The sequence below is a fragment of the Littorina saxatilis genome, linkage group LG11 (genome assembly GCF_037325665.1).
Source record: "Littorina saxatilis isolate snail1 linkage group LG11, US_GU_Lsax_2.0, whole genome shotgun sequence".
Classification (NCBI taxonomy): domain Eukaryota; kingdom Metazoa; phylum Mollusca; class Gastropoda; order Littorinimorpha; family Littorinidae; genus Littorina; species Littorina saxatilis.
This window is the reverse complement of record NC_090255.1, coordinates 35,530,129-35,544,544: the sequence shown is the minus strand read 5'-3', so window position 1 is coordinate 35,544,544 and position 14,416 is coordinate 35,530,129. Positions and strand designations below refer to the sequence as shown.

At 41.1% G+C, this 14,416-nt stretch overlaps 1 protein-coding gene across 3 annotated transcripts in view; it reads right to left on the bottom strand.

Annotated features, from left to right (window-relative positions):
- Positions 1–1,150: 1,150 nt before the first annotated feature.
- Positions 1,151–14,416, bottom strand: part of LOC138980340 (ATP-dependent RNA helicase DDX54-like) — a 28,841-nt gene continuing 15,575 nt past the window's right edge. For all 3 annotated transcript variants that reach the window (XM_070353207.1, XM_070353205.1, XM_070353206.1), the window contains exons 12-20: positions 13,280–13,371; positions 12,673–12,808; positions 11,253–11,326; positions 9,759–9,986; positions 8,094–8,257; positions 7,292–7,396; positions 5,010–5,114; positions 4,427–4,563; positions 1,151–1,905 (exon numbers count right to left, since the gene is read on the bottom strand). In XM_070353207.1, coding sequence (XP_070209308.1) covers positions 1,712–1,905; positions 4,427–4,563; positions 5,010–5,114; positions 7,292–7,396; positions 8,094–8,257; positions 9,759–9,986; positions 11,253–11,326; positions 12,673–12,808; positions 13,280–13,371 — 1,235 coding nt within the window. In that variant the 3' untranslated portion in view covers positions 1,151–1,711. The remainder of the gene's footprint in view (positions 1,906–4,426; positions 4,564–5,009; positions 5,115–7,291; positions 7,397–8,093; positions 8,258–9,758; positions 9,987–11,252; positions 11,327–12,672; positions 12,809–13,279; positions 13,372–14,416) is intronic.

The window sequence follows — 14,416 nt, the reverse complement described above, 5'->3', positions numbered from 1 at the left end:
CTATCATTATCATAATACGATTTGGATTCTTTCATTGTTAATTCAATAAAGTTTAAAGTTTTCATCTGTTCTTTTGCATCTGCATTAATAAACTCAATGCCGTTTTTGCGCTTATAACCCTTAACCGTATTAACGCAGCCAAAATAATCAAGAATTTTTATTTGAATATTATATTTTGTTTGAAATACTTGATAATTCAAAAATGTTCCATCTTCTTTAATCAAATGTTTGACCTTAAATAGACCTTTTTCAGCCCAGTCTTTGAAATAAATGACCTTTTTAGCAATTTTGAACTTTTCTGAATAAAACAAGGGCTCTGCTAATAATTCTGTTGGCTCATTTATTTCAACTTTATCATAAAAATCTTTATACGCTTTGAATACATTCTTCCAGAAGGAATTAAAATTTTTTTAATAATTGTTGGCTCACGTAAGTGTAGCCTATGCGATCGTAACTTTGTCTGTCTGTGCGTGCGTGTGTGTGTGTGTTTGTGCGTGTGTATGTCTGTGGTAGAAACTCTAACATTTGAAGACGTCACATTATGACGTAAGAGGGTTAGACGTCACGCGAAGGAAGTACTGAAAGTCTCGGTCATTATTATTTTGAGCGGGCCGAGACTCTGTTGGCAGTCGTGTCCCTGTAAGTAGGCTACATGCAGACAGACAGATCTAGATCTAGTGTCTCGCTTTCTTGCACAGTTTCACCTATGCTCTTTCTGTGTGTGTGTGTGTGTGTGTGTGTGTGTGTGTGTGTGTGTGTGTATGTGTGACGGAGTGATCGAGTTTGTGTTACTGTTTGTCGATTTCTTACGTGAGCCTTGATGGCTTCGCCTCTTGTTTTAATAATTTTGGGCCATAGTTCTGCATCACTTCCATTTCTGGACATGACAAAAACAAGAGGTGTATTCATTTTGCAGATGAGGGCTTAATTGTTAATTCTTTTAAACCAGGTTAATTTTGCCAATGAGCCTGGAATATGCTGTGTCTGTGCGTGTCTAGGTGTTTGGGCGCTGTAGAATATAAGATAAACTCAGCTGAGCATTGCTATTGAGATGTCGTGGCAGAGGTCTGTAACTGACAATCAGACCACACACACACACACACACAATCTCCTCTCTCTCTCTCTTGGGTACACTCTTGTGACACATAAATCAGCAAGCTTGTGTTTATTAATTTTCAAGAAATGCCCCTTTTTGTCCCCCACACACACATGTATGTTCATGTACTATGAAACATCAGTCACTGATGGTACTCTGATGTTTCAAGTTTAACAATTAATTTATCTTTTGTTTTTTTAACTTTGTTCATCTCACCAGTCACTTTGTTGTTTAGATTTTAATTAATTTATTGACAATCACAAATATTCTTTCACCCCCCTCATCTCTCCCGCTCCCCTCTCTTTCTCACACACACACAAGTATACATAATGTTTCCACACTCAAAATTCTTCTTCTTCTTCGTCGTTCGCTCAGACAGCAACTCCGGAGGCCCTGATGAAGGCTGCTGTACGCCGGAAGCTCTCCATGGGTCCATAGAGTTTGTCCCTCATCGGTGTGTCAGCAGGCACACTCAAAATGAAATGCTTCATCTTTAATCCTTGTTTCCCTCCCCTCCCTCTCTCACAGGAAACACACTCATTCCAATCCCCCCCCCCCCCCCCCCCCCCCACAAACACACATACACAAATCCAACACACACGCTCTCCCCCCTGTTTATTTCTTCTTCTTGTTGGCTTGTTTTTTGGTTCGCACAACCTGTCTGTGTTTCTGGAAAGCCTGCTTCTTGGCCTTCAGTCGTCGGTCCTTGAGAATTTTGTCCTTCGATTTCAGTTCTCTACTGTTGGGTTTGAACCTTCGCTTGTTGCCGCCAACTTGTGAACCCGGCTGTTCCGATCCCTTGGTGTGCCCTGGAATAGTACAAGCACAAATAAATGAATAAATAAAAAGATCAACAAATAAGAAAGTAAATAAACTAAAAAAAGGAATGAATAAATGAAAAAAGAAACAAAGAAACAAAGAAAAAGAAACTTTTTTTGTGACAAAAGGAAGATGTGGATGTTAGCGGTGAAGACATTCATCGTTCCTAATTGACAAATAAACAGTGTGTTTTAAATATTCGCACATGGACGCTATCAAACAAACACTAACTTGTACTCAGGTACTTTGAGGTACATGTAATCCTCGAACCTACACACATCAAACATGTTCAACCTCCTGACTGAACCCACCCCACCCCCCCCCTCCCCCACCTCTAAGCCTGGTGCCCAAGGATACAGACACAACCATCTTTACTCAAACTCCACCCCCTGAACTTTTTATGTCCTTGTCCCACTTTGATTCAATTACGTGGGGGTTGCCGTTTTTGAAACTTTACATTTAAGTCGATCACACTCACAGTTCAATGAAGAAAAAGATACGTGGGGGTTGCCGTGTTTGAAACTTTACATTTAAGTCGATCACACTCACAGTTCAATGAAGAAAAAGATACGTGGGGGTTGCCGTGTTTGAAACTTTACATTTAAGTCGATCACACTCACAGTTCAACGAAGAAAAAGATACATGGGGGTTGCCGTGTTTGAAACTTTACATTTAAGTCGAGCACACTCACAGTTCAATGAAGAAGAAGAAAAAGATACATGGGGGTTGCCGTGTTTGAAACTTTACATTTAAGTCGATCACACTCACAGTTCAACGAAGAAAAAGATACATGGGGGTTGCCGTGTTTGAAACTTTACATTTAAGTCAATCACACTCACAGTTCAATGAAGAAAAAGATACGTGGGGGTTGCCGTGTTTGAAACTTTACATTTAAGTCCATCACACTCACAGTTCAATGAAGAAAAAGATACGTGGGGGTTGCCGTGTTTGAAACTTTACATTTAAGTCAATCACACTCACAGTTCAATGAAGAAAAAGATACATGGGGGTTGCCGTGTTTGAAACTTTACATTTAAGTCAATCACACTCACAGTTCAATGAAGAAAAAGATACATGGGGGTTGCCGTGTTTGAAACTTTACATTTAAGTCAATCACACTCACAGTTCAATGAAGAAAAAGATACATGGGGGTTGCCGTTTTTGAAACTTTACATTTAAGTCGATCACACTCACAGTTCAATGAAGAAAAAGATACGTGGGGGTTGCCGTGTTTGAAACTTTACATTTAAGTCGATCACACTCACAGTTCAATGAAGAAAAAGATACGTGGGGGTTGCCGTGTTTGAAACTTTACATTTAAGTCGATCACACTCACAGTTCAACGAAGAAAAAGATACATGGGGGTTGCCGTGTTTGAAACTTTACATTTAAGTCAATCACACTCACAGTTCATGGAAGAAAAAGATACATGGGGGTTGCCGTGTTTGAAACTTTACATTTAAGTCAATCACACTCACAGTTCAATGAAGAAAAAGATACATGGGGGTTGCCGTGTTTGAAACTTTACATTTAAGTCAATCACACTCACAGTTCAATGAAGAAAAAGATACGTGGGGGTTGCCGTTTTTGAAACTTTACATTTAAGTCGATCACACTCACAGTTCAATGAAGAAAAAGATACGTGGGGGTTGCCGTGTTTGAAACTTTACATTTAAGTCGATCACACTCATAGTTCAATGAAGAAGAAGAAAAAGATACATGGGGGTTGCCGTGTTTGAAACTTGACATTTGAGTCGATCACGCTCACAGTTCAATGAAGAAGAAGAAAAAGATACGTGGGGGTTGCCGTGTTTGAAACTTTACATTTAAGTCGATCACACTCACAGTTCAATGAAGAAAAAGATACGTGGGGGTTGCCGTTTTTGAAACTTTACATTTAAGTCGATCACACTCACAGTTCAATGAAGAAAAAGATACGTGGGGGTTGCCGTGTTTGAAACTTTACATTTAAGTCGATCACACTCACAGTTCAATGAAGAAAAAGATACGTGGGGGTTTCTGTGATTGACTTAAATGTAAAGTTTCACACTGACAGTTCAATGAAGAAGAAGAAAAAGATACAAACATATTCAAACGTCGATGTTCGGAAATAACTCTGTCCAGTTTGTATGCGTTGTAGAAGAGTTGCTTTTCCTTGTTTCCATTGATACACTAAGGTAAGCCAAAAATACAATGTAAGGAGTAGCTGGCCTCAGTATTTCTATCGAAAAGCAAGGAAAAACAAGGGAAAGCAACTCTTCCACAATCCATAAAAACCAGAGTTATTTCCGGAATTTGTCTACCTACAAACAGGAGGTTGCACTTCACATTCACACTAGAGCCGAGGTGCACGACAAAGTTACCAACCGGTTGAGAGCCACATGCAGCGCTGGATTGGTCAGAATCACAAACAAACCTCCATTTCAACTAATCCGACCCCGCAGCTGGCTCCCACTCAAGTTAGTAACTTTCTCATGCACATCAGCCCAGGACCGAAATATCAAAACTCACGGTTTTTGCCTCTGGTTCCAATGATCTCTATGCCCTGCCCCCTCCCCTTCTTTGGCTGTCTGTTGCCGCTGTTGTTATCGTCATCGCTGTCTGCATCGTTGTCATCAGTTTTCTCCCTTCTCACCCACGTCTTGTATGTACACAGGGTTAAGGGTCAATTTATAGGTATGTGTCTGTACCAGTACCTATCTTTCTATGTACTTTACAGTGGAACCCACCGTTGAAGACCTAAACCTAATGAGTGTGTGCTGATTCACTAACGCAAGCATATTTAATCTTTCTTGAACAACTCTTGACTCCTGACAACATTTTGGAGAATACACTGAAAGATGAGTGGAGAGGTCTGATCCTTTGACACAGAATTCAGATACAACAATAGTTTTAGATCTTCATTGCACACACAAAGACACACACACAAACAAAGACAAACACACTCACACAAACAAAGACAAACACACACGCACAAAGACACGTACGCACACACACACACAAAGACACGTATGCACACACACACACAAACAAAGACACATACGCACACACACACACACACATACACAATCACACAAAGCTCTCAAAAGGATATATGTTAGACTTGTAAGAAGCAGGAATCCAGTTGCCGCTCTCTGTCTGCACTTTCTTTGCCTTGCCCTCGTTGCTCTCCGTCACAAACTTCTTTTTCTTTCTGTCCCTGAAAAGGAGTACAGACATGTTTCTCTGTAATCACAAGCCAGCTTTAACAAAACAAACTTCTTCTTCTTCTTCTGTGTTCGTGGGCTGAAACTCCCATGAACACTCGTGTTTTTTGCATGAGTGGAATTTTACGTGTATGACCGTTTTTTTACCCCGCCATTTAGGCAGCCATACGCCGTTTTCGGAGGAAGCATGCTGGGTATTTTCGTGTTTCTATAACCCACCGAACTCTGACATGGATTACAGGATCTTTTTCGTGCGCACTTGGTCTTGTGCTTGCGTGTACACACGGGGGTGTTCGGACACCGAGGAGAGTCTGCACACAAAGTTGACTGAGAAATAAATCTCTCGCCGAACGTGGGGACGAACTCACGCTGACAGCGGCCAACTGGATACAAATCCAGCGCGCTACCGACTGAGCTACATCCCCGCCCTTAACAAAACAAACAACAGAAACTCTGATTTCATAATCTCTGCTTTTAATTTACCTATACCTGCCACTTCCTCCCAAAAGCACACAAAAACTGGACAAGTTCAAAGCAGTACTTAAAGGTTCTTAAAAGGATTAAGGTATACATCATCATAACGAATCTTTTCCCACCAACCAGTGGCTACTTTTGTAAGAAAAAGTATGAACATCTCTGTTTTTTCTAAAAATGGGGTCTAAGCTTTCTACCCTTCTTGTTTGCCATCCACCCACACAGGCATTACAAAATACACTCAACAGTACAACGTCGTATGGGTTCTGAGGTCTGCAGATGTTGACCCCACGGCCAGCCTCAGTCAACTTTTTCTTGGTTTAAAACATGATTTTATTTAGATAACATAAGGTGCCATATAACACAAAAGATAAATTTGGGGCCACGCAACAAGCTATGCCTGAGTCTAGCGGACCCTTGTTGTAACGGCCACCTGCTACATACGGACAGTTTATCATGGCACGAACACGATTTCAACAATAACTAACCTTTAACGGGCGGACACCTGCCACTTACGGACGCGGACACGATTTTTCGGACCGTAGGAAGTGTAAACACTGTCACAAACGGACACAACGTACATAAAAACGCAACTTCGAAAACTCGACTGTTATGCAGTCAGTGCTCGGCAGCCGTAGCCGTAGCACAAATGGTTGTTGATTGGTTGTCCTGTCCCTTTTCTGACCAATCAGTGGCTTGTTTAGATGGAGACCCACTTTCGCTCACTCACTTTCGCTTCGCTCACTTTCGCTTTTCCGCATTGCGGATACAGTCACAACCAAAAGCAACAGTAGACTACTGTGTTTGAAAATGGAATCTCCAGCAGGAAAAAGAAAAGCGTTGACTTTAGAGCAGCGTGTCGCTGCCTTGAAAAAACTAGATAGCGGCCAATCATGCCGAGATGTGGCGAAGGAGATGGGATGTGGTAAAACACAGATCGCGAGGATCAAATCGGAAAAAGAAGACGTGATGAAGGAGTGGGAGTCAGGTGCGCGAATCGACCAAAAAACTCTGAAACGACGGAAAACGCAATATGAAGACCTGAACAACGTGGTATGGGAGTGGTATGGCAACCATTTATCATTTACCACTCCCCCCTTCCTAATAATCTCTCTCTCGATCTCTCTCTCTTTGTAAGCAATCGTTCGAAGGAAACAATAGTTAACACAGCTAAATTTCTGTTCCATGCATTTATGCTGAGACTAGAAAAACTGAATGAAACAAGAGCTGACCCAATTTGGTCGAGACACACTGCGGAATTTCCCGTTGAATGACTGATGAAGAGTCAGCTATATTTAGCTTTGTGACGTCCGACTTGCGTAAGTTTGAATGCACAGTGTGTGTAGGGAACGGGGTAGGTGGGGGGGGGGGGGGGGATGTTGTTGTTGTTGTTTGCTACATGTATCATTTGTTTACTCACATTTTCAGTGAATCTCATGTTCAATCCAATAAATACATACTACAGGACTGACAAAAAGTGTCTTGTTCATTTTACGTGCTCTTTGTAAAATATTGCCCCGGCCCCTCCACCTGTGAAGAAGGGACACCTGTCTAATAGGGACACTATTACCATTCCCCAAGGGTGTCCGTTAGAGACGGGTTTTACTGTATTAAGTGTGGTTATCTATTTACACCCACACAGAAAGTTAACTTTTCCTTATCGACCTTTGTTCAACTACATAAGAAATTCACTTACCATTTGCGACCGTGGTTCAGAGATCTCATGTTCGATGCGTCATCGCCTGTGAAATCCAACACAGCACTGCTGATCTCGTTTTTGAATCCATTGTCGACCTTGTACCTGAATACAAAGATTTTTAGCCGTCATTTACTAAAATGGAGGAAGCACAAACACAGCGTTCTGATCAATTCAAGCAAACTGAAGAATTTAGAGTATATTATCCTTTCTAAGATATTTGTCACTTGTTCCCTCTAAAATCTACTTTATTCAAAGCTTCATATGAAGATTAGTCTTTGGTTTTCTTACATAAAGCTGGGAAAAGTTGTCTCAAACTCTTTTGAGTGATTTCATCTTTTTTCAACAAACTTCCGTCCACCTCAAATGATGCAATTCTCTCATTGAAAAGTAAAACATCGGTTTGTTCGTCTGACCAGAAGAGTCAGATTATCCTGTATCATACCGATATCTGTGAAAACAAATCTGAATTTGTACAAACTACCAAAGAGCTACATCTCACAGTGTGACCAATCAACACTATTAGAAACCCTTAAAAATCTAACATATTGATTCGCCGATTCATAAGTTACCAGCGTTTTCGTTCACATTTTTGCTCACTTCTGAACTTTTTCCACTGCGAAAAGCATAATGCCCCACCAATGGCTACCAAGAGTGCTCTGTAACAGTGTTGAATGATATGATCTTTTTCAAATAAATTTCTTTTTTAACTTGAGAGTAAAAATCTCTATGAAGAGTAAAACTATCAACCAGTTTCCTTTTCACTTTCATACAGAAGAACACCTATCTAAAATCATCTCACCCTGCTTCTGTGTTGACGTTTGCTGGCTGGTAAGCGACATAGTTTTCTGTGTCTTTGAGCGACCTTGGTTTCTTTTCTTTCTTCTTGTCAGGCGTTCTGACTTTGTTCTTCCTTTTCTTCTTCCTGACCTGATCCTGTTGTGTTGACTTTTTTTTGAAGACACTCTGCGAACAAAGACAACGTTGGAACAAGAGGCGACGCCTTCAAGGCTCACGTAAGAAATCGACAAACAGTAACACAAACTCAATCACTCCGTCACACATACACACCCACACACACACACACAGACACACACAGTAAGCATAGGTGACACTGTGCAAGAAAGCGAGACACTAGATCTAGATCTGTCTGTCTGCATGTAGCCTACTTACAGGGACACGACTGCCAACTAGTCTCGGCCCGCTCAAAATAACAATGACCGAGACTTTCAGTAATTCCTTCGCGTGACATCTAACCCTCTTACGTCATAATGTGACGTCTTCAAATGACGAAATGTTAAAGTTTCTACCACAGACATACACACGCACAAACAAACACACACACACACACGCACAAACAGACAAAGTTACAATCCCATAGGATACACTTAAGTGAGCCAAAAACATTCTCATGAAAAATAGTCTTTGAAGTCATGAAAGTTGTATGCTGCGTTGGTTTTTTTCCATTACCTTATCATCATCCCATTGCTGGGATATCTGGGTTGCTTCATCCCTGAGGAAAGCTAGCAGCTACAAGAGTCGCGCTAAGTGAGTGTGATTAGGTGTGATCAGCCATTTGCACTTCTGGCACAATGACCAAAATCTTGTAAGTACCTCAGTGATAACACAGGGGTAGATGCCATTGCTAAGACTGCACATAAAGTTGACCAGTGTCCAACCCCGAATATCACAAGTCCAGTGCTCTACCAACTGAACTACCAGGGTTTGTATCACACAGAGAGCGTAACACAGTAGTTCATAATGGGGGCAAATTTTTGGTGTATAAAGCATATCTAATGATAAACAGTGAACATAAAAACTGGTCAAAGTAAGCCCAGCACCCTACAATAAGAGTCTCAGTCTAAATACATTTACTCGAATTGTTAACATTTCATTAAAATACTGATTGCAAAAGCTCACCCATACATACACTGCACAAACGGTTTTTTCTCAACATTTACAAACCTCTGCTGTGCAAAGTCTGATTAGAACCAAGTTTCAATTTTGAGAAATGATATGCCTGTGACCCAAAAATGAAAGCTTCAAACAAGAAGCATCTACTCCATGAAAACCCACGTCTTCAATCAAATCACTGAACAACTTTTTTTCAACATTCACAAAATGTGACGAAAAACGGATGAGACCAAAAACCGAGGTCCCTTCGTGTACACTACATTGGGGTGTGCACGTTAAAGATCCCACGATTGACAAAAGGGTCTTTCCTAGCAAAATTGTATAGGCATAGATAAAAAGAATGTCCACCAAAATACCCGTGTGACTTGGAATAATAGGCCGTGAAAAGTAGGATATGCGCCGAAATGGCTGCGATCTGCTGGTCGATGTGAATGCGTGATGTATTGTGTAAAAAATTCCATCTCACACGGCATAAATAGATCCCTGCGCCTTGAGTCCGAGTCTGGAGATACGCGCGCGATATAAGAATTCATATATAAAAAAAAGTTCTCACCAAAATTGTCTCCTCGCTAGCCTCAGTTTCAGGATCAACCCCCTTCAGCCGTTTTGCAGACGAAGCTTCAGCCTCTTCTTCATCATCATCCTCATTCATTGGCTGACCAAAAGCCGGTGAGGATTTTGTCTCCTGCGCCCGCTTGATGATGTGGTCGTGAAGCCCTCGCTTAGCTCTCATCACAGAGTGCGAAGTTTTCTTGGCTGTGGCGTTGATTTCAAAAATGGTCTGCAATATCACACAACGGTTTACAGTGGAACCCCCTTTTAAAACCCCTTAATTTAAGGCTTCCTCCCTTTTAAGACCTTGACTTCTCAGACTTTCTGTTCATAAACCTTGTCAGTTTACCCACATTTGTAAAAACTCTCCTTTTTAAGACCTTATTTTCTCAGATATTTGTGTAGGTCTTAAAGGGGTGGGGGTGGGGGGGTGGAACTGTTTTTGCAATTTTCAAGTATGCTTTACTGAGAATGCAGGAACACAGAAGGGCTGAATGCAGAAACATTTGTAAGTACAATTATCAGAGTGGTTTGCTGCAACTTTCAGGAATCTTGTCTTTTACGGTTACGTTACATCAACATCTAAATTATTCAAGTCTTCCGGGTCTGCAAATGTCCGAGGGGAAATGTCAATAGGTGATTGAGTGCCTAATTATTGTGTATGTGCAAGGTGTATGTTTTCATTTCTTTGTTTGTGTGTGTGTGTGGTAAAGGTGCCTGTGCGGGTGCAAGTGTGATACATGCAAGAACACTTTTTACACCCCCGGTATAGGGGTGTGTATAGGTTTCGCTCGATGTGTTTGTTTGGGTGTTTGTGTGTTTGTTTGGGTGTTTGTGTGTTTGTGTTCGCATATAGATCTCAAGAATGAACGGACTGATCGTCACCAAACTTGGTGAACAGGTTCTATACATTCCTGAGACGGTCCTTACAAAAATTGGGACCAGTCAAACACACGGTTAGGGAGTTATTGGTGGATTAAAATTATACAAGGACTTATACAGGGACATCTTCATGGTCAAAGGGAAATAACCATTCTCACTCAGTCACTGCCACCAACTGAGAAGGTTATTTCCCTTTGACGGGGGTGTTTTTCCTACCTCATAGGAATTTCTTGTTTCTTCAGCGTTCCAGAATTGTCTGGTTATGTTTGCCCATTTGGGTTCCCCACACTATACTCTGAGAGCATAGTCAGCTCACTCCGCTTTCGTGTGTCCATAACCCACCAAACTCCGACATGGATTACAGGATCTTTTCCGTGCGCACTTGGTCTTGTGATTGCGTGTACACACAAAGTCTAAGGGGGTTAAGTCACTAGCAGGTCTGCACATAAGTTGACCTGGGAGATCGGACAAATCTCCACTCTTAACCCACCAGGCGGCAGCGACCGGGATTCGAACTCACGACCTCTCGATTAGGAGGCCGTCTTACCACCACGCCACTGCGCAAGAACTCTAAGGGCTAATCCCAAAAGGTTAGAAGAAAACGTCTACTCACAGCTTTGCTCTTGTAATTCCTCAACACTGAGAGAACATGTTGCTGGAAGTCCTCCTCTGTTCCTGGCGCTTTATCTGCACAAATATTTTTTCTGTTTTTAATCTTGTCTTGTGCATCATTTGGACAAAAAAATAAATAGGGGTACTCTACTGCAGCAACTACAAGCAAAGCACTGTATCAAAAGTTATGTACATCATGCAACCATTTTTAAAACAGTCAACTGTATTAAAGATCCTTGTTTTACATTTTATTTTCAACTCATGCATATATTATCATATATCATCATATATCTTAAAGAAACAACATCTAGCGCACATACACAGCGAAGAAACAAAACAAAAACACAAAAAACAACACAAACAAACCAAAACAAACAGTTGGCTAACATTCAACACCAGCGGAATCCCAAAACAAATGACCACAGACGAATTCCGAAGATAACTCTGTCAGGGTTGAGTGAATACCCTTGCTTTTACTGGGACAAACAATTCAGGAGCCAATCACAAGCGAGGGGTGTGTCGGAAACACATGGACAAGGAGCACGTGTGGATTTATTTGTCCCACTAAAAGCAAGGGTAATCACTCTTTCACAACCCATAAAAACCAGACAGTTATTTACGCACATTTACACAGGCGCACGTGGCTTCTAATTGGCCAGAAATCGTGCGAGCTGTGTCCCCTTGATGTCGGCAAAATCGAGTTTTGTCATTTAAAAAAAAAATGGGGGGGGGAGAGAGAGAGGGTAAAAAAACGTTCTAATGTCGGGAGAAAACAATAGGGTCAGTCAGGGAATCGGAAACATTGATTTTCTTTCTTGGCATTATTTCTTGGCAACACTTTCTACCCCACCTATGTTGACCAAGTTAACACTTTCTACCCCACCTATGTTGACCAAGTTAACACTGTCTACCCCACCTATGTTGACCAAGTTAACACTGTCTACCCCACCTATGTTGACCAAGTTAACACTTTCTACCCCACCTATGTTGACCAAGTTAACACTTTCTACCCCACCTATGTTGACCAAGTTAACACTGTCTACCCCACCTATGTTGACAAAGTTAACACTTTCTACCCCACCTATGTTGACCAAGTTAACACTTTCTACCCCACCTATGTTGACCAAGTTAACACTTTCTACCCCACCTATGTTGACCAAGTTTTTTTTTTAGCCGAGACCAGCTGTGCTGCAGCAGGTCACTCAAAATTGTAGTAACTGTGTAGCAACTGTATATCAACACGCTTGAATGCAGGCGTTAGATCGACGTTACAGGAAGCGACTGAAGTGACTGTGTGTACGGATATATCCGTACCAGGTAATTTAGAGCCATATGAGTGGGTGGGGATATTTTCGTACCTAGGAGACAATGAGTTAAAGAACACTGGCTACAAACTGGCTGGAACTATTCCGAATACTCACTGAACAAGGGATGGAAGCCAAGAGTTCCCAATTCCTTCTCCAGCTGTTTGGCACGCTTGATTGATTCTGAGGCGGCCGCTGGGCGTGACTTCAGGTACTGTTTGTAGGCATTCAGGCTGACACCTTTCTGATTTTGCTGTGGGCAAATAAAGCTAATGTACTTTTTGTTTTACTTTTGTCGCATCTTTCAAAATACTCCGGCGGCAAATCATACAAAAGGCTGATCAAAATAAACCTCAACAGAACTCAAAGCTAACGTAAAAGTTGTTTTATTTTGTCGCATATTTTAAAATACTCAGGCGACAAAACAAACAAAAGGCAGATCAAATTGAACCTCAACAGAACTCAACAATACTACAACTTTTGAAGAAAAAGCCAATGGTAGAAAGCCAAATAACGCTAACACAAAGTAGGATGAACATCACCAACACAACCAGCTTTGTTTACACAAACATGGTGGTGTAACTTAAACCTTATTTTCTGAAAACCCCAGTGTAATTCCTCTCTTAATACCACTCAAATTCAACACACACAAACACCCATAGCCAAAATCATTAATGCTAAACAATATAATCAGCAAGACAATGCACTGAATAAGACAACTTACCACATCAACCGATTCGCTGTTGACCAAACGCAGTTCATCCAGTTGGTCATTTATGACACTTCTTGGGATCAGTCCGAAATAGCCGTCCTCATCTGAAAAGACGAGCGCATGTATTTATTTATTTACATGGGAGATTTATATAGCGCTTGACGTTCTCTAAGCGCTTTACATATTAATTTCTTCCATGTGAGATGGAATTTTTTACACAATATATCACGCATTCACATCGGCCAGTAAATCTCAAGCCATTACGGCGAATATGTTCTTTTCACGGCCTATTATTCCAAGTCACACGGGTATTTGGTAGACATTTTTTTTTATCTATGCCTATACATTTTTGCCAGGAAAGACCCTTTTGTCAATCGTGGGATCTCTAACGTGCACACCCCAATGTACTACATGTAAAACATAATCCACGCTTCCCGGTGTGTAGACACTGCTCTTCTGTATTTTCTGTCGTTTCTTTACTGATAACAGATTTCTACTGGTTCTACTGGTTACACTGGGTTACACTGAATAATTGGTTCTCTTCTTTGCCTCCCTATGTTTTTGACGGTTTCTGAGGGACCTACAGAAGCTGTCACTCTCATGAAGCTACCGGATAAAATTAAATAAAATCAAGCAATAAGTAAACAGGGAAGGAAAACAGGTTCCAAGGTTTTCAGACGAGCTTACTTTGCAACAATTTCAGACAAAACAGTGGCCCTCACATTGACAAATCTTACAAGCAATTCTAACTAAATAAAGAATCTGGTGTCTCCTTAAACCAAAGAAACATCTGCTGAACTTCAAAATAACCTATAGAGTGTTACCTCCCTTTTAAGACCTCCCAAAATCCGAGAAAATCAGGTCTTAAAAAGGAAGGAGTCTTAAAATGGGGGTAAATTTACCGAGGTTATGAACAGAGAATCTGAGAAAACAAGATTTTAAAAGGGAAGGAGTCTTAAAATGGGGGTTCCACTGTTTTATTCTAACTTTAAAGGCATATGTACGCGCTCCCGTGTTTACAAAGTGTAGTTTGCCCATAATCGATGTCAAACGCACCATAAGACCATGTAATGACGATATGTCGCCATGCGCGGACCATATACATGCATTACAGCTTGTTTTAGAGTCTCAAAAACTTTGGATGTAAAC